This window comes from Anomaloglossus baeobatrachus, chromosome 1 (assembly GCF_048569485.1).
Source record: "Anomaloglossus baeobatrachus isolate aAnoBae1 chromosome 1, aAnoBae1.hap1, whole genome shotgun sequence".
NCBI lineage: Eukaryota > Metazoa > Chordata > Amphibia > Anura > Aromobatidae > Anomaloglossus > Anomaloglossus baeobatrachus.
Genome location: NC_134353.1, coordinates 389,503,136 through 389,527,803, shown reverse-complemented (window position 1 = coordinate 389,527,803; position 24,668 = coordinate 389,503,136). Strand labels below are relative to the sequence as shown.

Sequence of the window (24,668 nt, the reverse complement as noted above, 5' to 3'; positions counted from 1 at the left end):
CTCACTACATAGATATGGTACAGGAACCAAGCATATTACGTAGAAATGGTACTAACACCAAACTTGCTACATAGATATGGTACTGGAATCAAGCTTGATACATACTGTAGTTACAGTGATAAGTAAAAGGATAACAATGTTTGATTTTCAGGCTCCATATCTCACTATCCACTACAGCATTGAGCATAAGACTACCTTCATTTTATAGACTATCATCTTGGCTAACTCATACATAAAGTTTACTTACAACTAACTATTTAGTATATGATTCATTATGCAGATTCTTGCCATGTTACTCCATTGTTACTGTTTTGCTTTTGGTGGTGGGAAAATCTATTTCTTCCTGTATAATTTAAATTAAAACCTGTTTTCACATTCCCTAATAGCTCAGTGAGTTATTAGGTTGATTCCCAAGCAAAAGTCACTGTTTCCAATCGAGGAACAGCCATGAAGATTTACCAAGAAAGAACAACAGCATCATCCAGCTCATCAATAGTGATCGCTATGACAGTTGGAAGAATAAGAAATGAAGTTCAGCCATCCATTTAATGTAGTGGAGGTGGCTCGTATGCTTCATAATAGTGAAATCACAGACGTCCATGTAACGCACATTACGCAAGTCTGGAATTCTGACCCCAAAAAAAGTGAAGAAGCCTCAACTCCAATATCATCATAAGAAGCGTTGGCACGAGTTTACAATAAAGTATGAATATTGGTCAGTAGAAGATTGGAAATGGCTGATTTGGCGAGACGAGATGAAAGTCAATAGACTAGGCTCTGATGGGTGCAAATAGGTCTGGAAGAAACAAAAGAACAAAAGGCTACTAGATAAATAATTGAAATAACTGTGAAATTCAGTGGAGGAAGCCTGATAATATAGGGTTGTTTCACAGCTAAAGTCCTTGGATACTTGACCAAGATTAATGGTGGTCTCAATACTGTGGTCTATGGCGGGCTTTACACGCTGCGACATCGCTTGCAATTGCTAGTGATGTCGAGCATTTTAGCACCCGCCCCCGTCGCACGGCCGATATGTGGTGATCGCTGTCGTAGCAAACATTATCACTACGGCAGCATCACATGCACATACCTGCTCTGCGACGTCGCTGTGACCGGCAAACCGCCTCCTTTCTAAGGGGCGATTCGTTCAGCATCACAGCGACGTCACAGCAGCGTCACTGAACCGCCGCCCAATAGAAAAGGAGGGGAGGAGATAAGCGGCCGGTACATGCCGCCCACTTCCTTACTTCCTCCTTTTCCGGTGGACGGAGGTAAGGAGATGTTTGTCGTTCCAGCGGCATCACATATAGCGATCTGTGCTGCCGCAGGACCGACAAACAACATCGTACCTGCAGCAGCACCGATATTATGGAAAAGAACGACGTGTCAACGAGCAACGATTTTGCACGGTTTTGCGCTTGTTGATCGTCGCTCATTTGTGTTACACTCTGCAATGTCGCTACCGGTGCCGGATGTGCGTCACTAACGATGTGACCCCAACGATATATCGGCAGCGATGTCGCAGCGCCTAAAGTACCCCTATGTGTTACTTCATACACTTGAGTATTTTGGGTATGAAAAGGACCACATTGTGTCCCAACAGGACAACAACACGAAGCAGAAGTCGAGTTTGGCAAAAAAATGGTTTAATGACAATGAAGTAAAGTTGGTATATTGGCCCCCACAGTCTCCAGAGACCTCAATCCAATCAAACACGTGTGGGTAGAGTTGAGAAAAAATACATATCTAAGTGATGAATCCAAAAAGAAGAGGAGAATGGCAGCACCTGTGGAGCTTTAACAGTGATATTTTATTTCAAGAGGACGGGTACATGTGGAGGGTGAGATGAAGAAAGACTATGAGCGTTGGACGACGGTAGCCATTTCGCACATCTGTGCTTTAGGACCCGCCGAAGCACAGACGTGTGAAATGGCTACTATCATCTGACACTCATAGCCTTTCCTCACCTCCCCCTCCACATGTACCCGTCCTCTTGAAATAAAATATCGCTGTTAAAGCTCCATGAGTGCTGCCATTGTCCTCTTCTTTTTGGATTCATTACATGGACTCTTTGCTCTGGATTGTGCACCTGCTGCTCAGCGACAGAGGAAGGCTCCAGGAGCCACAATCTACCAGCAAGAACAGCTGTGCCCGGTTTTCTCTCTTTTTTTTTTCTTCTCTTTTTTCCTCTTACATAGCTAAGTGAGTTGATCAGTATGCACCAACTTTGGGAACGTATAGAAGAGACCAGGTATCAGATTTCAGTCGAGACATACTTGTTTCTGACTGAGAGAATATCCAGGCAGTGTTGAAAGCCAAAGGTGAAGTTAGAAAATACTAGCAGAATAATATAAATTCCGATTTAGATTTTAAGGAGTAAAACAGTAACAATGCAGTGACAAGACAAGAATCTACAGAATTATTGATATGCTAAATAGATGCAAGTCAAATTTTTCTATGATAGCCAAGATGATTTTCAATAAAATTAAGGTAGTCTCACTTCCAAAGCTATAGTGAATGGTGAGATATGGAGCCTGAAAGTCAAATATTAAAAGAATTGTTACCCTTTTTCTTGTCACTCTATAGCAAGGTATCATTTTATTCAACTTACTATGATCTAAATGTCCATATAGATGGCTTAGCAGGGTTGATCCTACTATCAGATGGCTTTTTACCCTATATAAAGTATAGCTGCCCTAGTACGACTTTTATTACATTTTCTTAGATGCATTGTAGAGCAAAAGCCATGGTCTGTAATCAGCTTACAACACAGCAAAGGGATCTCAATGTTGAAAGTTGTCGGTCATGAGAAGGATACAAAAAAAATCTCCAAGGTATTGGATTTAACATGAAATACTGTGAAGAAGGTAATATTACCTAGAACTGGATACCACCCAAAATTGTTGAAAAAAAACAAACAAAAAGAATTTGGCAAGGAAGGCTGCTTTTTTTTTTGCTAAAACCTACATCAGATCTACCAAAAGCAAGAAGAAAACATGTTATGGCATGATGATACAAAATTTGATCTTTTTGGTTATAATTTCTAAAGTTATGCTTGGTACAAAGCCAGCACTATGTAAGACCAAAAGGACACCATACCCAAAGGGAAGCATATTAGAGCAGCATTATGCTTTGGGGCTGTTGTTCAGTGGCTGGAACTCTGGGGCTTTAGCCAAGGTGAATAGAATTATGAGCAGTTCCATTATGTGTGGCATTTAAAATGGAAAAAAGGTTCTCAAATCAAATAATTCTTCTAAAAGTGATTTTGTTACATGGTAAAAACCTAATACTTTTTTGTGTAGACATTTTATATTGACTGTATATAGTAAGCTTGCCTTGGTTATATGTATTAAACTTGGTTCTGTGACCTTGTCTTTGCAGTAATCTTGGTTCTGTATTATATCGATATAGTTATATTGGTTCTAGTAGTACATCTATGAAGAATGCTGCAGACATCACACTTCCCTCAGACAATCCTGTGTGTAGGCTGTTGAGAGCATATACAGTCATATGAAAAAGTTTGGGCACCCCTATTAATGTTAACCTTTTTTCTTTATAACAATTTGGGTTTTTGCAACAGCTATTTCAGTTTCATATATCTAATAAATGATGGACTCATAATATTTCTGAATTGAAATGAGGTTTATTGTACTAACAGAAAATGTGCAATCTGCATTTAAACTAAATTTGACAGGTGCATAAGTATGGGTACCCTTATCAATTTATGGTTTTGAACACTCCTAACTACTTTTTACTGACTTACTGAAGCACTAAATTGGTTTTGTAACCTCATTGAGCTTTGAACTTCATAGGCAGGTGTATCCAATCATGAGAAAAGGTATTTAAGGTGGCCACTTGCAAGTAGTTCTCCTTTTTGAATTTCCTCTGAAGATTGGCATCATGGGCTCCTCAAAACAACTCTCAAATGATCTGAAAACAAAGATTATTCAACATAGTTGTTCAGGGGAAAAATACAAAAAGTTGTCTCAGAGATTTAAACTGTCAGTTTCCACTGTGAGGAACATAGTAAGGAAATGGAAGAACACAGGTACAGTTCTTGTTAAGCCCAGAAGTGGCAGGCCAAGAAAAATGTCAGAAAGGCAGAGAAGAAGAATGGTGAGAACAGTCAAGGACAATCCACAGACTACCTCCAAAGACCTGCAGCATCATCTTGCTGCAGATGGTGTCAATGTGCATCGATCAACAATACAGGGCACTTTGCACAAGGAGAAGCTGTATGGGAGAGTGATGTGAAAGAAGCCGTTTCTGCAAGCACGCCACAGAGTCGCCTGAGGTATGCAAAAACACATTTGGACAAGCCAGTTACATTTTGGACGTAGGTCCTGTGGACTGATGAAACAAAGATTGAGTTGTTTGGTCATACAAAAAGGCGTTATGCATGGAGGCAAAAAAACACGGCATTCTAAGAAAAGCACTTGCTACCCACAGTAAAATTTGGTGGAGGTTCCATCATGCTTTGGGTCTGTGTGGCCAATGACGCCACCGGGAATCTTGTTAAAGTTGAGGGTCGCATGGATTCAATTCAGTATCAGCAGATTCTTGACAATAATGTGCAAGAATCAGTGATGAAGTTGAAGCTATGCAGGGGATGGATATTTCAGCAAGACAATGATCCAAAACACCACTCCAAATCTACTCAGGCATTCATGCAGAGGAACAATTACAATGTTCTGGAATGGCCATCCTAGTCCCCAGACCTGAATATCATTGAACATCTGTGGGATGATTTGAAGCGTGCTGTCCATGCTCGGCGACCATCAAACTTAACTGAACTGGAATTGTTTTGTAAACAGGAATGGTCAAATATACCTTCATCCAGGATCCAGGAACTCATTAACAGCTACAGAAAACGACTAGAGGCTGTGATTTTTGCAAAAGGAGGATCTACAAAATATTAATGTCACTTTTATGTTGAGGTGCCCATACTTATGCACCTGTCAAATTTAGTTTAAATGCGGATTGCACATTTTCTGTTAGTACAATAAACCTCATTTCAATCCAGAAATATTACTCAGTCCATCAGTTATTAGATATATGAAACTGAAATAGCTGTTGCAAAAACCCAAATTGTTATAAAGAAAAAAGGTTAACATTATAGGGGTGCCCAAACTTTTTCATATGACTGTAGTGCACTTGCGCAGACCAATCTATTAACCCCTTTAAGGACCAGATGATTTTTTGTTTTTACGCTTTTATTTTTCCTCCCCTTATTCCAAGAACTATAACTTTTTAATTTGTTTATCGATAAAGCCATATGTGGGCTTGTTTTCTTGTGGGATGAATTGTACTTTTGAATCACACCATTCATTTTATTATATAATGAAATAGAAAGAGGAGAAAATTCCAAGTGTGGTGAAATAGAAAAAAAAGTAAAATTCTGCAATTTTTTTTTGTTTTTTTAATTACAGTGTTCATTTTACCATAAAACTGACCTGGCAGTATGATTATTCAGGTCAATATGTTTGCGTAGATACCAAACATGTATAGTTTTTGTTAAGTGATAAAAATACATTTTTAAATTTTGAAAACAAAATTATTGCTTGTGTCTTATTGAGAGCTGTAATGTTTTCAGTTTTTAGGAAATGGGGCTGCGTGAGGGCTTGTTTTTGTGCCACAAGCTGATGTTTTTATTGAAATTATTTGGGGTATATACAGTGTTTTGATCGCTTCTTATTACATTTTTTTCTGTTGTTGCAGCTGCCAAAAACCTGCAGTTCTTGTGTTTTGATTTATTTTCTCATTAGGCTGTTTACCGATCTGGTTCATTTATTTTATATTCTGATAGATTGGGCATTTCTGAATGCAGCAATACCAAATATGTGTATTGTTTTTTTAGTATTATTGTTTTATTTTCAGTTGGGATGATTTGAACTTTTTTTATTTTCTTCACATTTTTAAAACCTTTTATTTTTGCTTAGTTTTTACTGTTTTTATTAGTCTCATTAAGGGACATGAAGTTGTGATCATGTGATGACTTCTGCTATACAGAGCAGTGTATCAGCACCACTCAGTATAGCAGAAATCATGATATCCTATGAAAACAGCCATAACAGGCACAGGGGTCATGAACTGATTCCTGCCTGTCATGACAAGCCATGGGCGCCCTCCGATCACGTAATGGGAGCGTCAATGAGAGTGGGGAATGAGGCACTCCCTGCTGGTGCGTGTTAAATCCTGCTGTCTGAGATTGAAATATATACCAGGATGGGGACATATATACCAGGATGGTAGACATATGTACCAGGATGAAGGATATATATTCCAGGAGGGGAGACATATATTCCAGGATGGGGGATATATTTACTAGGATGTAGACATATATATACAGTTAGGTCCAGAAATATTTGGACAGTGACACAAGTTTTGTTATTTTAGCTGTTTACAAAAACATGTTCAGAAATACAATTATATATATAATATGGGCTGAGAGTGCACACTCCCAGCTGCAATATGAGAGTTTTCACATCCAAATCGGAGAAAGGGTTTAGGAATCATAGCTCTGTAATGCATAGCCTCCTCTTTTTCAAGGGACCATAAGTAATTGGACAAGGGACTCTAAGGGCTGCAATTAACTGTGAAGGCATCTCCCTCGTTAACCTGTCATCAATGAAATAGTTAAAAGGTCTGGGGTTGATTACAGGTGTGTGGTTTTGCATTTGGAAGCTGTTGCTGTGACCAGACAACATGCGGTCTAAGGAACTCTCAATTGAGGTGAAGCAGAACATCCTGAGGCTGAATAAAAAGAAAAAATCCATCAGAGAGATAGCAGACATGCTTGGAGTAGCAAAATCAACAGTCGGGTACATTCTGAGAAAAAAGGAATTGACTGGTGAGCTTGGGAAATCAAAAAGGCCTGGGCGTCCACGGATGACAACAGTGGTGGATGATCGCCGCATACTTTCTTTGGTGAAGAAGAACCCGTTCACAACATCAACTGAAGTCCAGAACACTCTCAGTGAAGTAGGTGTATCTGTCTCTAAGTCAACAGTAAAGAGAAAGACTCCATGAAAGTAAATACAAAGGGTTTACACCTAGATGCAAACCATTCATCAATTCCAAAAATAGACAGGCCAGAGTTAAATTTGCTGAAAAACACCTCATGAAGCCAGCTCAGTTCTGGAAAAGTATTCTATGGACAGATGAGACAAAGAACAACCTGTACCAGAATGATGGGAAGAAAAAAGTTTGGAGAAGAAAGGGAATGACACATGATCCAAGGCACACCACATCCTCTGTAAAACATGGTGGAGGCAACGTGATGGCATGGGCATGCATGGCTTTCAATGGCACTGGGTCACTTGTGTTTATTGATGACATAACAGCAGACAAGAGTAGCCGGATGAATTCTGAAGTGTACCGGGATATACTTTCAGCCCAGATTCAGCCAAATGCCGCAAAGTTGATCGGACGGCACTTCATAGTACAGATGGACAATGACCCCAAGCATACAGCCAAAGCTACCCAGGAGTCCATGAGTGCAAAAAAGTGGAACATTCTGCAATGGCCAAGTCAATCACCAGATCTTAACCCAATTGAGCATGCATTTCACTTGCTCAAATCCAGACTTAAGACGAAAAGACACACAAACAATCAAGACCTGAAGGCTGCGGCTGTAAAGGCCTGGCAAAGCATTAAGAAGGAGGAAACCCAGCGTTTGGTGATGTCCATGGGTTGAAGACTTAAGGCAGTGATTGCCTCCAAAGGATTCGCAACAAAATATTGAAAATAAAAATATTTTGTTTGGGTTTGGTTTATTTGTCCAATTACTTTTGACCTCCTAAAATGTGGAGTGTTTGTAAAGAAATGTGTACAATTCCTACAATTTCTATCAGATATTTTTGTTCAAACCTTCATATTAAACGTTACAATCTGCACTTGAATTCTGTTGTAGAGGTTTCATTTCAAATCCAATGTGGTGGCATGCAGAGCCCAACTCGCGAAAATTGTGTCACTGTCCAAATATTTCTGGACCTAACTGTATATATATATATATACCAGGATGGGGACATACAGTATATATAACAGGAAGGGGACACATATATATCAGGATGGGGGATATAAATTCCAGGATGGGAGATGTATATACCAGGATGGGGACATATATACTAGGATCGGGGACATATATACCAGGATGGGGACATCTATACCAGGATGGGGGACAGATATATGTATATATACCAGGATGGGTGATATATATACCAGGATGGGGGACATACAGTTGTGCTCAAAACTTTACATATCCTGGCAGATTTTTTGCTTTCTTGGCCTTTTTTGAGAACATGAATTATAACACAAAATCTTTTTTTCCACTCATGGTTAGTGGTTGGGTGAAGCCATTTATTGTCAAACTACTGTGTTTTCTCTTTTTAAATCATAATGACAACCAAAAAACATCCAAATGTCCCTGATCAAAAGTTCACATAGTTCACAAAGTTCACATTCTGATGATTTTCGCCTGATAACATGCATAGACGTTGGCACAAATGGGTTTCACACAAATATTCCAAGATGGGGACATACCATATATCCGAGGATGGGCGCAAGATGGGGCAATATTTCTCAGGATGGGGCCTAGGATGGGGAACATATATACCAGTATGTGGACATATATACCATGAGTAGCCCAGGATGGGGAACATATATACCATAATGGGACCTAGTATTCTTGGTTTGAAAATTCCAGCAACTCGACCAGGAAATTATAAAAACAACTTTTATTCCATATCTTTAAAATAGTTAAAAAATAAGCATGTTTTTAAAAAAACATATGGTTCATCAAGTCATAGCATAGCCAAACTGAAATAAACATGGAAATATATACACCGCTGAAGGGAAGTGGAAAAAAAAAAGGGAGGTAGGGGGAGAAGCAACCGGAATATTTTACAAATAGTGATATAGCTAATTAATCCAATGCTACTCATAGATATACAGAGGATCAGTCCTTATATTCATACCTAAGGGATATCAGGTTTTTAATCTAAAAATCCACATGGCTTCTTTTCGCTGTAATTCTTTTTTTCTGTCTTCACCCCTCTTTGGATTTGGGATAATTTCTATCACATTAACTCTGCATGTGCTGACATCACCTCCATGTGCAGAAATAAAATGCTGGGAAGCTCCCGAGGGGCTCCTGGTACTTTTATTACAGGAATCATAAAGATGTTCAGAGATCCTTCTCCGTAAAGGACGGGTAGTATTACCTACTTATTGAACACCGCAGGTCTCACGTGTAATTAAATAAATCACATATGTGGAGCTGCAATTTGCAAACCTATTAATGGGGTATTCTTTGTGTGTAACAATAGAATTAAATGTGGCCGTATTGTACATATATTTGCATAAACCACACAACTTTTGTCCACAGCGATAACTACCAGAAATAGACATCTTTATGATTCCTGCGAAAAGAAGACATGGATTTTTAGATTAAAAACCCGATATCTCTTAGGTATGATTATAAGGACTGATCTGTATATTTATGAATAGAATTGGATTCATTAGCTATATCACTGTTTTATTTTATATGCAAGTTTATAGCATTTCAAATACCTACACTGAACACACTTCTTTGCAAAGAGAGGAGTGCTGAAATCAAGCAGAGAGGTGTTTTGTGAGCACGTAAAATACAAGTAGGAGCTGCTATGGGGAATACATAGACTAGTGAGTCTGCTGCATTTACCATATTTATTATACCTGTGGAAAGAACTGCTTGTTATTTATTTATACTGAAGGAAGGCTGTTTTTCGTTTTGGAGCTGTAAAGTTTATGAAAGACAATAATCTACATGCTGTTTTGATATAAAACCCTGTGCCATGTGTATACAAGCAGCTACCAGAGAGCTCAACCTCTACAATTGGTGTTTGAATGTGGGCCAGAAGTCCCGAAGAGCACAGTTGGTTACAGTTTAAAGACTGGATATCCTGGGTAAAGACTGCTAGAGCATTGCAAACACATTCTGAAAGCACAGAGGAGCTCATTAAACTGCTAGTCCAGGCCAATCTGCAGTTGCAGCCGCAACAGCATGCCCGTCAGGAAACCATCAAGCTCCAATTCCAGAAATTTCAACAATATGGCTCTGCTGACAGAAATTTTCCAGGCCAGTGGAATGGCACGTCGTGCCAGCCAAAGTGACGGTACTACTGTGAGTTGAACAGTACTGGAGGCCTTACAGAAGATGACTCTGGAGGATGACATTGAGGCTTTCCTGACTGTCTTTGAGAGGGTGGGGATCAGGTGTATCCATTGAGACAACAAATACTATCTCATGGCTCTGGTCGAAGTAAACACAGACTTGAGTCCATATCTCACTGTTCTGCCTTCTGCATTCAATTCGTGTTTTTCATTCATTGCTTTGCTATAGACTAATGTTTCCTTTACTAGGTTGTACTTTAGCTCCCTCTAGTGACCAAACTTTTGTAGCACCAGGCTTGTATTTCATGTTTCCTTGCTCCTCCCCTTTGTGGTGCATTCTGGGTAGGAAGCGTACATTTCTTGGTGACTCACAAACCGAGGACATTCTCCATTTTATCCCCTGTGTGATTGCATTGTTGGTGAGCAAATATATGCTTTTTGTTGCCATCTGCAGCTCTGGACTCTCACCATGCTAGATAGCTGCATGTATTAAGTTAGGTTTAAGCTACCGTACATCTGTATGTATATTGTCAGGTTCTGTATGTATGCTCCCTATTATATTATACACGTACTGATTGTACATGTATTATTGTTCCAGTTTCACCTAACAAATATCTACTAATGTTCAATAAATACAACTTCCTTAAAGTAACAGGCTTCTTATTGCTATAGTGGTCAAAGGTTTAACTGCTTGTCAATGTTCATATGCCCCAGGGCCCATGTAGGGAGGACAGAACAGTCAAACAACGGCTATCCAGCTGGTGGGATTCAACACATTGGCTACTCAGAGACTCCGTACAGCCACAGCAATATCTGCACAAATAAGCTATACCCTTAAAGCAACATGTCCCACAAATCCTCATACAGAATGAGATCCATAGCTTCTATCTCCTCAAAGAAATCTATCAGCAGTGCTGTCGCCATTGCCGCGCAAAAGCTGAATATGAGAAACCTTCGCTGACCATGAGATTCAGCTGAAAGTAGAAAAAGCTGAACAAGAGGGAGGGTTGCAAATTGAGAAAGCATGCTTAGATAGTGAGAAAGCGCGCCTAGATTTAAAGAAAGTTAAATAAGATGGAAAGTCGCAAATTGAGAGAGACAAAGCAAAGGGGATTTTAGCACCACCAATGAATACTGTATAAGGAATTCTGTGCCAGATACCAAACACTAAGGAACTACAACCAACAAGTAGGGTATCGACTGGGCACCAGTAATTCCATGTAAATAAATAAATCCAATATATGCTGGAAGTATCATGTGCAAAATATATGATTTTATTATTACAATATCAAATGTGTACAATATAAAAACAATTAAAAACATTCCATAATAATGGAATTAACAATGCTGCATCTCTCTCACTATAATAAACATTGAGTCAAGGATGAATCCCCAGTACAATAGTGATAATACATATGTCTATTCTCAACCTGTACAAGTGTGAAAAATAGATAACATGAAAATCCCCTACACTGAGTAAAAAGCGCTGGGTCATCCAAATGTTACCTGTGTATCCCATATAGACGAACAAAATTCAAAGAGAATACACTGGCAATGGGAGAGCTGGGTTGCTTGACTGTGCGATATGCCAAAAAGTATAAGGAGAGGACACAGGCAATCCCCAAGCGTTACGCTATCATGTCAATGGCTTTATCAGGAGCTGAATAACCATGTACACATAAGGATGTATTTATAATGGCAGAGAATAATTATAAATTTCTCAAACCTGTGTATATGCCATGATCCCCATCCCATATGGTAAGTCTACTGATTATACAACTCTGTTAGATTTGAACAAATTGAGAGAGCACGCTTTTGATTGAGAGAAAGCATGCCTAGATGTAAGGAAAGCTGAACAAGATGGAAGGTCGCAAATTGAGAGAGGACGCTTAGATAGTGAGAACGCGCGCCTAGATGTAGAGAAAGCTGAACAAGAGCAAAGGTCACAAATGGAAAAAGCGCACCTGGACGACGCCTTCGAAATACTAGCAGCAGAAAAAGAAGCCGCAGCCACTCTAGCTGAAGCAGAGACCGAGAAGCAAAATTCTGAGCTGCCAAGACAAAACAGCATACTGAGCCTGACTCAAACTGTGATCCTGAACCAGTATCAAGATGACAGCACATCTCAAGCGAAAGAAACATGATTCAGCATGAGGCTCGATCCCAGGACAGATATAAACTCGAAAACATCACGCAAGACAACTCTGCCGATGACAGCCTTGCCATCCATCAGGTAACTGAAGCAAATTACCATGCTGACATGACATACATCAGTCCAAATCAATATGATACTGGCTGGCGCCACCCAGAGGATACTTACAGCACCCCACACCACTACCAGGGTGACCCATTCCCCATACAGCCTGCTGATAACCATCTCACAACAAACTTTGCGAAGTTCTTTGCGCAACGTGAACTGGTCGCTAATGGGCTCTTAGAATTCAATTGACTTGGGGTTTCTACACAGGAAAGTAATAGACCTCTTAGTCAAATATCTGGGAGAAGAGTCAGGCAAACATGCAGCAAGGATGATAGACATTAATACAGTCCCTGACAGAAGTTCTGTTGCTTATCCATGTTATGTAAATAAAAGCTTATAACCTGACTTTAAATTCATCCATTGGTTTTACAAATTAATCTTTTAAAAGCTGAAACCCTCTCAAATTTGGTTTAGGTTATGAAAATACACTTTCACTTTCCTGGTCAGCCAGGAAGAAAAACCCTTCACATGTAGAGGTATTCTGTCTACAATCAACAGTCTCTACGATCCCTTAGGTTTCACGGCTCCTGTTACAATACAAGGCAAAGCCCTATTAATAGACTTAACCAGTGAAACATCAGACTGGGATACTCCTCTGCTACATGATAGGAAGACCCACTGGGAGGATTGGAAGAATTCTTTAGCAGCATTCTCAAATCTGAATGTGCCAAGATCATACACCCCTGTGTCTTCTACAGAAATACAAAGCAAAAAACTGCATGTATTTGCAGATGCTTCTGTCAAGGCGATTGCTGCTGTTGTCTATCTTAAGACTATGGATTCTAAACATCAAAATCCCATCAGGTTCGTTATGGGTAAAGCCATACTTATACCACAACCAGAACATATTATACCCAGGTTTTAATTGTGTGCTGCTGTCTTAGGCTAAGTTCACATTTCCGCTAAAATGTATCAGTCACAATCCGCTGCTCTTGTAAACAGCGGAATCCGTTTAGCGGATTCCGCTGCTCCCATAGACTTGTATGAGCAGCGGATTGTGACTGATGATGCTGCGTTGCACCCTCCGCCCGACTGATCAGTCGTGGAACGACTGACCGCCGGGCGGGAGGAACGCAGCATGTAACGTTTTTTGAGCAGCGAGATCCGTCGGATTTCGCTGCGCATGCTCTCTGGCTCCCTGCACACGTCACCAGCTTTGGTTGGTTACCCGATATTTACCCTGGTTACGGTGCAAGGAGCCAGCGCTAAGCGGTGTAGGCCCGTAACCAAGGTAAATATCGGGTAACCAAGGTAAACATCGGGTGCTTTGCTGTTACCCGATATTTAGGCTGGTTACGTGTGCAGGGAGGCCGACACTTCCCGCTCGGCCCCGCCCCCTCCCGCACTCCGCACATGTATGTACACACACACACACACACACACACCTGTCCCCAGCCATGCAGACAAGCACTGCCACTGACACCCTCGTCTGGCCCCGCCCCCTGCTCGGCTCCGCCCCCTCCCGCACTTTGCATGTGCACACACATACATACATACATGCACATACATACATACATGCACATACACACACTCACTCACACATACTCACTTGTCCCCAGCCATGCAGACCGCAGCACTTCTACTGACATCCTCAGCGCCTGGCCCCGCCCCCCGCTCGGCTCCGCCCCCTCCCGCACTTTGCATGTGCACACACACACATACATACATACATACATGCACATACACACACTCACTCACAGATACACTCACCTGTCCCCAGCCATGCAGACCGCAGCACTTCTACTGACATCCTCAGCGCCTGGCCCCGCCCCCCGCTCGGCTCCGCCCCCTCCCGCACTTTGCATGTGCACACACATACATACATACATGCACATACATACATACATGCACATACACACACTCACTCACACATACACTCACCTGTCCCCAGCCATGCAGACCGCAGCACTTCTACTGACATCCTCAGCGCCTGGCCCCGCCCCCCGCTCGGCTCCGCCCCCTCCCGCACTTTGCTTGTGCACACACACACATACATACATGCACATACATACATACATGCACATACACACACTCACTCACACATACACTCACCTGTCCCCAGCCATGCAGACCGCAGCACTTCTACTGACATCCTCAGCGTCTGGCCCCGCCCCCCGCTCGGCTCCGCCCCCTCCCGCACTTTGCATGTGCACACACATACATACATACATGCACATACACACACTCACTCACTGATACACTCACCTGTCCCCAGCCATGCAGACCGCAGCACTTCCACTGACATCCTCAGCGCCTGGCCCCGCCCCCCGCTCGGCTCCGCCCCCTCCCGCATTCAGCATGTGTATACACACACACACTCACACACTCACACACACACACACACTCACCTGTCCTGCAGTCACTGCGGCACTGACGTCCTCAGTGCCACGGCCCCGCTCGGCTCCTCCCCTCCCCCCCGAACTCCGCCCCCCGCACACAACGGAATCCGACAAAGAATTCTGTTCTTTGTCATCCGTTGTACAGCGTTGAACAGCGCATCAGTCACATGCGTCAAGCGACGCATGTGACTGATACAAATCAACGGAAATGTGAACTTAGCCTTAGCTGTCGAGTTAGCTGAACTTGTCATATCTAAAATGGACAGTGACCTGAAACAGACAGAGTTCTACACAGACAGCAAAGTGGTCCTAAATTATATCCACCACAAAACTAGGCGGTTCTACATTTATGTCAATTAAAGAGTGCTATGAATCAGAAGATCAGTTGACCCAAAACAGTGGCACTATGTATCTACAGACCAAAATCTGGCAGATCATGCTAATTGCAGATCTTGCAGTTAACGCAATTGGCTAGAGAGCACACCATGGCTTTCAGGACCATAATTTTTATATATTGAAGAACGTCTTCCAGATACGTTTGAGCTAGTAGAAGAGGACACAGATGCTGAAATCTGCCCCCAAGTGTCCACACTTCATACAATGACCACCGATATCCAGCTTTGATCTCACAGATTTAACAAGTTGGAGGTCACTTATCAGAGCTATCACCTGCTTGACCCACATCGCTCACTCATTCAGGGACACTGGAATTTGTGACACAGAAAGATGTAGTGGCTGGCACCATTGTCAAAATACATATATTACCTGAGACTTAGATTTTTCTAGAAACCACATTATCCTCAATTTTCAAAGAGAAACCTACTTTAGAAAAATCCAATACCTGATCAACAAAATGCCAATATTGGCGAACAGCGTATTGAGAAAACTCGACCCATATATCGACAACAGCGGCCTGCTGAGAATAGGGGGCCGACTCAAAGAGGCCAGAATAGAGTTTGCAGAGAAATTTTTTCTTGTACTTCCCAAGAGACATCATGTTACCTACTTAATTGTGCAGCACTATCACAATCTAGCCAAACACCAGGGAATACTGTTTACAGAAGGAGCCATAAGAACTGGTGGTCTATGGATTGTTGGTGCAAAGAAACGCATCAGCAGTGTGATCTTTAAATGTGTTACCTGTCACAAGCTTCGTGGGTCGACTCAAACCCAAAAGCTGGCTGACCTACCAGCAGACAGACTCAGCCCAGACCCTCCCTTTAGCAGCATCAGCCTCAATGTTTTTGGGCCTTGGTCAGTTGTTACACAACATACTAGAGGCTGTTAAGCAAATAGTAAACGTTAGGCAGTCATGTTCACCTGCATGCCAATCAGGGCCAACCAAATAGAGGTCATTGAATCCCTTGACACTTCAAGATTCATCAATGCTCTAAGATGATTTATTGCCATCCGTGGTCCTGTCAAGCACATACATTCAGACAGAGGTATTAACTGCATTGGTGCAGCAAAGGGGATGAACCCAAAACATTCCTCAGACCGATATCTGAACTTATTCTGCTTCTACCATCAGAGGACAAGTATGGTGACATCCAGTGATGCCAGAAGGGGAGTGTTCTGCCTTCTGCATTTAATCCGTGTTTTTCATTCTTTGCTTTGCTGTAGACTAATGTTTCCTTTAATAGGTTGTACTTAAGCTTCCTCTAGTGACTAAACTTTAGTAGCACCAGCCTTGTGTTTCAGGTTTCCTTTCTCCTTCCCTTTGCGGTGCATTCGGGGTAGGAAGGATCCATTTCCTGCTGACTCACAAATCACGTATATACTCCATTTTATCCCCTGTGTGATAGCATTGCTCGTAAGGAAATATATGTTTTTTTGTTGCCATCTGCCGCTCTGGACTCTCACCATGTTAGATAGCTGCATGTATTAAGTTAGGTTTAAGCTACCTTACATCTGTATGTATATTGCCAGGCTCTGTATGTATGTCCCCTAATATATTATACATGTACTAATTGTACATATCTTTTTGTTCCAGTTTCACATAACAAACATCTACTAATTTTCAATAAATACAAATTCCCTTCAAGCAGCAGTCTCCTTATTGCTATAGTGGATACACGTTTAGCTTCCTGTCAGTCTTCATACGCCCCAGGGCCTGTGTAGGGAGGACAGAACACTCACAAAGTAGGAAATGTTGAGGACTTACTGCATGCTATTGTTATTGGCCGAGATATTCCTTTGTTCTGGGACTTATACGCAAAAGCGCTAGTGCATAGTAGCCTGGATTGCAACCAGAAGTCAGCTATGGTAACAAGGTCACATGATGTAACCAATGAATTTGATTTCACTGTACTTACTAGAGAGGAGGATGAGGAAGCATCCCCTGGAGCCAATATCCTTACCTGGAGGAGTCCCAGGACAGTTATGGGACTGCCAGGCTCAGGGACTTTACAATGAAAGGTACTCTGAAAAATGTAAGTGTGATAAATGCTGTTCCACATGCAGGGCCGGTTGCAGGTTTTCGTGGGCCCCGAATGAAAGAGTTTCAGTGGGCCCCATGCACACACAGACATGCACATACACAAATATATATACAAACACATACACACACAGGCATACATATTTACATATTTAAAGAGAAATTCACAAAAAAACATAGAAACAGACATAAATATATAAACCGTCAAATACACTGACATACATAGCTACACATCATACATGCAGACACAGACACATTAGAGATCATTTTAAAATGCGGAAGTCGCCAGCTCCTCCACTTGTCTCCATCCATCTACTCTTGAGCATGTGGCTGCGCAGGCCTTGCTGCGTGATGGCCGTCACTAACAGACAAGGCCATGCACAGTGCACACTGACGCTGCTGTATATTTATCAAAAGAGAGTTTGGGGGCTACAGTACATACATCAAAGGAGGGGCTGTGGGCTACAGTATAGAAATCACAGGAGGGCTGGAGGCTACAGTATATACATCACAGGAGGGGCTCAAGGCAACTGTATATAAATCACAGGATGGGGCTCAAGGCTACAGTATATATATCACAGGAGGGTCTTGGGGCTACAGCATATATATTACAAGAGGGGCTGGGGGCTACACAATATACATCACAGGAGGTACTGGGGCATAGATATTACTGGAGGGCATACAGGTTACTGGGGGGCATAACATTACTTGGGGGGCATAACATTACTGGGGGCATACACATTACTGGGGTGGGCAGCTTATTGCTCTGGGGACCGCACACACAGCTCTGTGGGGCTGCACATATAGCTCTGGGGGCCCATATAAAACTTTGGGGGTCCATACATCTCTGGGGAGCCCATACAGTTCTGGGGGGCTGCATATATACAGCTCTGGGGGGCAGCACATACAGCTCTGGTGGGGCCCATACAGCTCTGGGGGGCAGATAGAACTCTGGGGGGGCATACAGCTATGGGGGCCCATACAGCTCAAGGAATGCACCTAAAGCTCTGGGGGCCATACAACTCAGGAGGGGGGCCCATACAGCTCAGGAGGGGAAGCCCACACAGCTCAGGGGGGCATATACAGCTCAGGATGGATGCCCATACAGATCAGGGGGACCCATACAGCTCAGGGCGGAGGAACATACAGCTCAGGGGAGGGGGGCTCATACAGCTAGAGAGGGCATACCCTGTGCTGGGGGACACTGGTTGGCAGTGTGGCTTCTCTTCATCAGTGGGATGGGAGCACACTGCACGCAAGCTCAACCCACAGAGGAAATTCAATGTCCCTGCACACAACATTCACTACGTTGCATGCAAGTGTAGATTTAAAGGGCCGACAGCCAAGAAAGTGCGGCTGCTGGCTCAAGCACTGCGGTCCCCGGAACTCAGCTTGTGGGCCGCAGAACTGACAACAGTGAGTTGCCTTCCCCATCTGTCCAGGACTCTGGTGCACCAGGCGCTGACACCAGCCCTGTCCACATGAGCTGAGTGCTGGTAATAGTTTTCTGCATTTGATCGGATATGACGATCTGTTGTGTCAAGGGACCAAAGTGAGGGGCTAAATAAAAGAGCACCTACTCAAAGCACGAGAGGCAAAATTCAGATAGTATAATCGGTTGGCTTGAGTGCGATAATTTAAAGGGAACATGCCCCATGTAAAAACGCAATTAGCCTACAAATATACGGTTAATCTGCAGATAGATAAAAAGCGTTTGGATCCTGTCCAGTGCCTGCACATTGAACCCCTCTGTTGGGGGGGAAATTAATTTGTATCCTCCCGGTAGCATTCGGGTTTCAGTCACAGAGGGAGGTGCCGGTGTGGATTAAGTCACTGCTCTATGTATCAAGAACGGTGACTGTATCCATACCACCAAACTGACTGACAGATGTTCAGCATTAGAACCAGGTCAGTCAGTGTGGGCGGCGTGGCTACAGCCAGTCACTATACACAGAGAGGTGACTAAACCCACTCTGGCGCCACTCCCGTGACTGAAACCGGAATACTGCTCAAAGGAAAAAAGTTAATTTCCTCCTTGCAGCAGGGTTCAATGTGCAGGTGCAATGGCTGATTTAGAGTGATAAGACAAAAGTCATTAGATTAGGCTCTGATTGGTGCAAATGGTTCTGGAAAAAACAAGGAGAAAAGGGGCTAACGGATGGAGAAATTGAAGGAACTATCAAGTTTGGTGAAGGAAGCCTGATGATATAGGGTTGCTTCACAGTCAAAGGTGTTGGATAATTGACAGGATTGATGGTGGTCTCAATGTTGAGCTATATGTGATGTTGAGTTACTTCGTACACTCGAGTACTATAGGTATGAAAAGGTTGACATAGTGTTAAAGCAGGACAGTGACCATAAGCATACATCGAGTACATCGAGATTGGTGAAGGAAAGCTCCAATGACAATGAAGTAGAGGTTCTGGACTTGCCTCCACAGTCCCCAGACCTCAACCCAATGAAACACTTGCAGGTAGAGTTAAAGAAGTAGCTGTATACATACCCAAATGAGTCGACCAGTATGTACTAACAGTGGGATGATGTAGAAGAGACCTGGGATCAGATTTCGGTCGAAACATACTTGATTCTCATTGAGAGCATGCACAGAAAGATTCAGGCAGTGTTGCAAAAAATTGAGTATTGATGTGAAAAACACTGTAAAATGTTTGTGCTTTTGCTGCATTTTTTAATGGAATCTTTATGCAATTTTCTTTGCTTTTTTTCACGGGTGAAAACTTTAGCAAAAACTCTGAAAGACTGTGAAGATTATAAAACAACTCTAAAGCTTATTAGATGTTTAGTGTAAATACATAAGCATGAACAAGCCCAAATACGAGAATTCATGTTACATACTCAAAATCATATATAATTCTGCAATCTATATATATAATTGCCTTATTCTGTCTGTCTGTGTGTCTGTCTGTCTGTCTGTCTGTCTGTCATGCTCCGAAATTGTGTCCTTACGGTGACACAAAGCTGATTGGCCGCTGGGCTCGCCATGGCCCCGCCCCCCCACACGGATTGGCCTCTCACCCCGGCTCTCTGCAGGCCCCGCCCCCCTCACGCAATGCACGCTCGCTCTGGCCCAACTGACACGGAGCTCCGATTCCCAGGTGAGTACACACACACACATCAGATCACACTCACTCTCACACACACCTCACACATCACAACATGCTGGGATATCGCTTGCTTCTACACCGGCTCCGTCAGGATCCCGGCAGCGCCAGACATAACCTTGCGATGCTGGGATCTTGACGGAGGCCGTGAAAGCTGGTAACCATTATACACATCGGGTAACTAAGGTCCCTTAGTTACCCGATGTGTATCATAGTTACCAGTGTACACCGGCTCACACTCACTCTCACACACACCTCACACACACATCACATCGCATCCACACATCAAGGTCCTGCAGCTGCGGAACATACACACACATAACAGCACACACACATACACACACAAATCAGATCACACTCACACACACCTCACACATCACATCGCATCCAAATACTCACAACATCCTGGGATATCGCTTGCTTCTCGGCGGCGATACTGTGCTGTGAGCTTCCAGGACCTGCCGGGGGATCACATGGCCAGAAGCATGTGATATCCCCGGATGTTGTGAGTATCAGCGCGTATGTGCAATATCGTCAGTGTGTGTGTCTTTGTGTGTGAGTGTATGCGATCGGGTGTGTGTGAGTGTATGCGATCGGGTGTTTGTGAGTGTATGCGATCGGGTGGGTGTGTGTGAGTGTATGCGATCGGATCTGTGAGTGTCGGCAGAGGAGCACGGCGTGCTGGAGGAGGCTGAGAGGAGAGAGGCTGAACCTGGGGAAGGCTGGGATGGGGAGGCTGATGCTGGAGACGGAGAGGCTGATGCTGGCGCAGCATGGCGGATGGAGCACCTTTGGGAGTGCGCAGCATGGCGGATGGAGCACGTTTGGGAGTGCGCAGCATGGCGGATGGAGCACGTTTGGGAGTGCGCAGCATGGCGGATGGAGCACGTTTGGGAGTGCGCAGCATGGCGGATGGAGCACGTTTGGAAATGCGCAGCATGGCGGATGGAGCACGTTTGGGAGTGCGCAGCATGGGGGATGCAGCACGATGGGGAGTGCGGAGTATGGCGGATGGAGCACGTTTGGGAGTGCGCAGCATGGAGGATGCAGCACGATGGGGAGTGCGGAGTATGGCGGATGGAGCACGTTTGGGAGTGCGCAGCATGGCGGATGGACCACGTTTGGGAGTGCGCAGCATGGCGGATGGAGCACATTTGGGAGTGCGCAGCATGGGAGATGGAGCACGATGGGGAGTGCGCAGCATGGCGGATGGAGCACGTTTGGGAGTGCGAAGCATGGGGGATGGAGCACGATGGGGAGTGCGCAGCATGGCGGATGGAGCACGTTTGGGAGTGCGCAGCATGGCGGATGGAGCACGTTTGGGAGTGCGCAGCATGGCGAATGGAGCACGTTTGGGAGTGCGCAGGATGGGAGATGGAGCACGATGGGGGGTGCGCAGCATAGGGGATGGAGCACGTTTGGGAGTGCGCAGCATGGCGGATGGAGCACGTTTGGGAGTGCGCAGCATGGGGGATGGAGCACGTTTGGGAGTGCGCAGCATGGCGGATGGAGCACGTTTGGGAGTGCGCAGCATGGCGGATGGAGCACATTTGGGAGTGCGCAGCATGGGGGATGGAGCACGATGGGGAGTGCGCAGCATGGCGGATGGAGCACGTTTGGGAGTGCGCAGGATGGGAGATGGAGCACGATGGGGGGTGCGCAGCATACGGGATGGAGCACGATGGGGAGTGCGCTGCATGGGGGATGGAGCACGATGGGAAGTGCACACCTCCCCCAACACACACATACGCGCGCGCGCACTGCACAACACACCACACCACACACACACACTGGGAACCACAAACAACTGCCCTACACAGACACCCACACACACAGACAACGCTGCACACACAAATATACGCACATACCGCACAACACGCACATTGCACAAAACATACCTCCCCCCAAAACACACCACACACACACAAACTGCGCAGCACACACACAACGCTACAGACACAAAGCGCTCCACAAACAACGCAACACACAAACAACACCGCTCTCACCCCCCATCACACCCAGACAACATCCAGAACATGTACAGCGCCCTACACAAACACTTGGTAACTACACACAACAACATCTATATATATATATAAAACAAAAATCATACATGAACTACACAATACGTAAATTCTAGAATACCCGATGCGTAGAATCGGGCCACCTTCTAGTTTTTCAATATGGGCATATTTTTAATAAACATCATGTTCCTCCTATGCATTCACAATGTGGAAAATACATTTTAGTCATGTGGTTCTGAAATATTTCTTCTCAAGTTAAGTTCCCACCATGAATTTCTATCACTGTATTTTCACTGTGCAAGAAAATGGAAAAGTGGATAGGATTTATAGAAATCTCCTGCCCTCTGCCCTTTTTTTATGCTGCATAAACTGACCTGCGGTGCGTGCTTTAAATCCTCAACTTGTCAATGTCTCTTGCGGGTGCGCTGAGTTTTATGTACAGATTTTCCCCATAGACTTGTATTAGATGAGGAAAATTCTTAGGAAAAAAATGCACATGTTCACAGGCATGTAGACCACACATGAATGCATCAATAACATTTTGTCAAAGCGAAATAACAAAAACAAAGCAACTGTAAAACGTCAAATAGCAAAAAGCGACAAAAACTGCAGCATAAAAAAAAGTGATAAAACACAAAGAAGTAATAAAAATAAGCAAAAATAGCATAGTGGATGAAGAAATGCTGCTGAAAAACTCCTGAAATACTTATCTTGGGACCTTAGTTTGGTTGTAACTTGTTTGCACTTTTAGGGTTTGTTCACTTTTATTTTATAGCTTTTTTTTTAACATCTGTTTATGTAAAGACACAAACCTTATGGTTGCTATCTTTTATGCATAGCAGTGTGTCAGGATTGTTATGTGCGAGCCTAACCTTTGTGATTCAGCCCTGTGAATCTCTATTGTCAGACATTTTCATATGAATACAACAGATAAAAATGTATGCCATGCTTTATCAGATTTTGTGTGTATGAAAGACATGTCTTTTCTGGCTTCGGCCCTAACTTTATTATGTGATTGCTGTATGCAGCTTTTGACTCACTATTATTATTGCTTTTTCACCTTTTTTTACTGTACTTGTATATTTCTGTTTTAGGTGTGGCAACGTACACTTGCGTTGCTCCAGATGGAGTATGGAGTCCATTAGGACCTGACTTAAGTAACTGCTCATCTCCGTGGATCAGTCATATTGCACAAAAGGTGAACACTTTATTTTTTCAGTCAGATTTTTATAATAGAGTAATAACGAAACTTTTGAAAAGAAAATACTCCATGTGCAATTCAAATAAAGGGTTAATAACAAAAAGCACTTATTTATAAAGTACTAGGTCCTATAGGGGAGCCACTCATTTTCACGGTTAACAATATCACAGTTTTCATTCATGCATACAACAGCCTTAAGGGGGCTTTATATGCAACGATATCGCTAACGAGATGTTGTTGGGGTCACGGAATTCGTGACGCACATCCGGCCTCGTTAGTGACGTCGTTGCGTGTGACACGTACAAGCGACCGCTAACGATCAAAATTACTCACCTAATCATTGATAGTTGACACGTCGTTCATTTACCAAATGTCGTTGCTGGTTCAGGACGCAGGTTGTTGGTCGTTCCTGAGGCAGCACACATCGCTATGTGTGACACCCCAGGAACGACGAACAACACCGTACCTGCATCCTCCGGCAACGATGTGAGCGTGACCTTCATGCGGCTGCTCTCCGCCCAGCCGCTTCTATTGGACGCCTGCCGTGTGACTTTGCTGTGTCGCCGAACGAACTGCCCCCTTAGAAAAGAGGCTGTTCACCGGCCACAGCGACGTTGCTAGGAAGGTAAGTCCGTGTGACGGGGCCTAGCGATATTGTGCGCCACGGGCAGCGATTTTCCCGCATCGCACAAACGCCGGGGATTGGTGTGATCGGCAGCGACATCGCTAGCGATGTCGCTGCGTGTAAAGTGGCCTTTAGAGAATCCATACCTATTTAAGGTGTAAATGTCAGCCATAACAATAAAACCTTCCCTTATGCAATATAGCTTTTACAAATTGCTGCAGTAACTGCACTCCTGGTGCCAGGTACCACAGGACATGCTCAGACGTTAGCGAGGATCTTTGGAGGAGAAGCTGTCGCCTACCGGGAGACTTGTAGGCCAATAATGCACATTGAGTCGGAAGTCTGGTGTATTCATGAGCTGCAAGCTCTCCTCTTCCACCCACTAATGACAGCTTTCTCCCTGTTGCCTTACTGATGTAGCCAAGGTTAGCTTGACAAAAGTCATGCTCCCTTGATCGTTTTTCACAGAAGGTTGCATAGCTTAACATTGCACAATCCACTGACATGGAAG

The 24,668-nt window shown here is 43.7% G+C and overlaps 1 protein-coding gene across 15 annotated transcripts in view; it reads left to right on the top strand.

Annotated features, from left to right (window-relative positions):
* Positions 1 to 24,668, top strand: part of ADGRL3 (adhesion G protein-coupled receptor L3) — a 1,180,558-nt gene that overhangs the window by 655,283 nt on the left and 500,607 nt on the right. For all 15 annotated transcript variants that reach the window (XR_012754627.1, XM_075352554.1, XM_075352542.1 and 12 more), the window contains one exon: positions 23,426 to 23,529. Coding sequence is in view for 14 of the 15 variants with exons in the window: in XM_075352554.1 (XP_075208669.1) it covers positions 23,426 to 23,529 (104 nt within the window). In the remaining variant the exon portion in view is untranslated. The remainder of the gene's footprint in view (positions 1 to 23,425; positions 23,530 to 24,668) is intronic.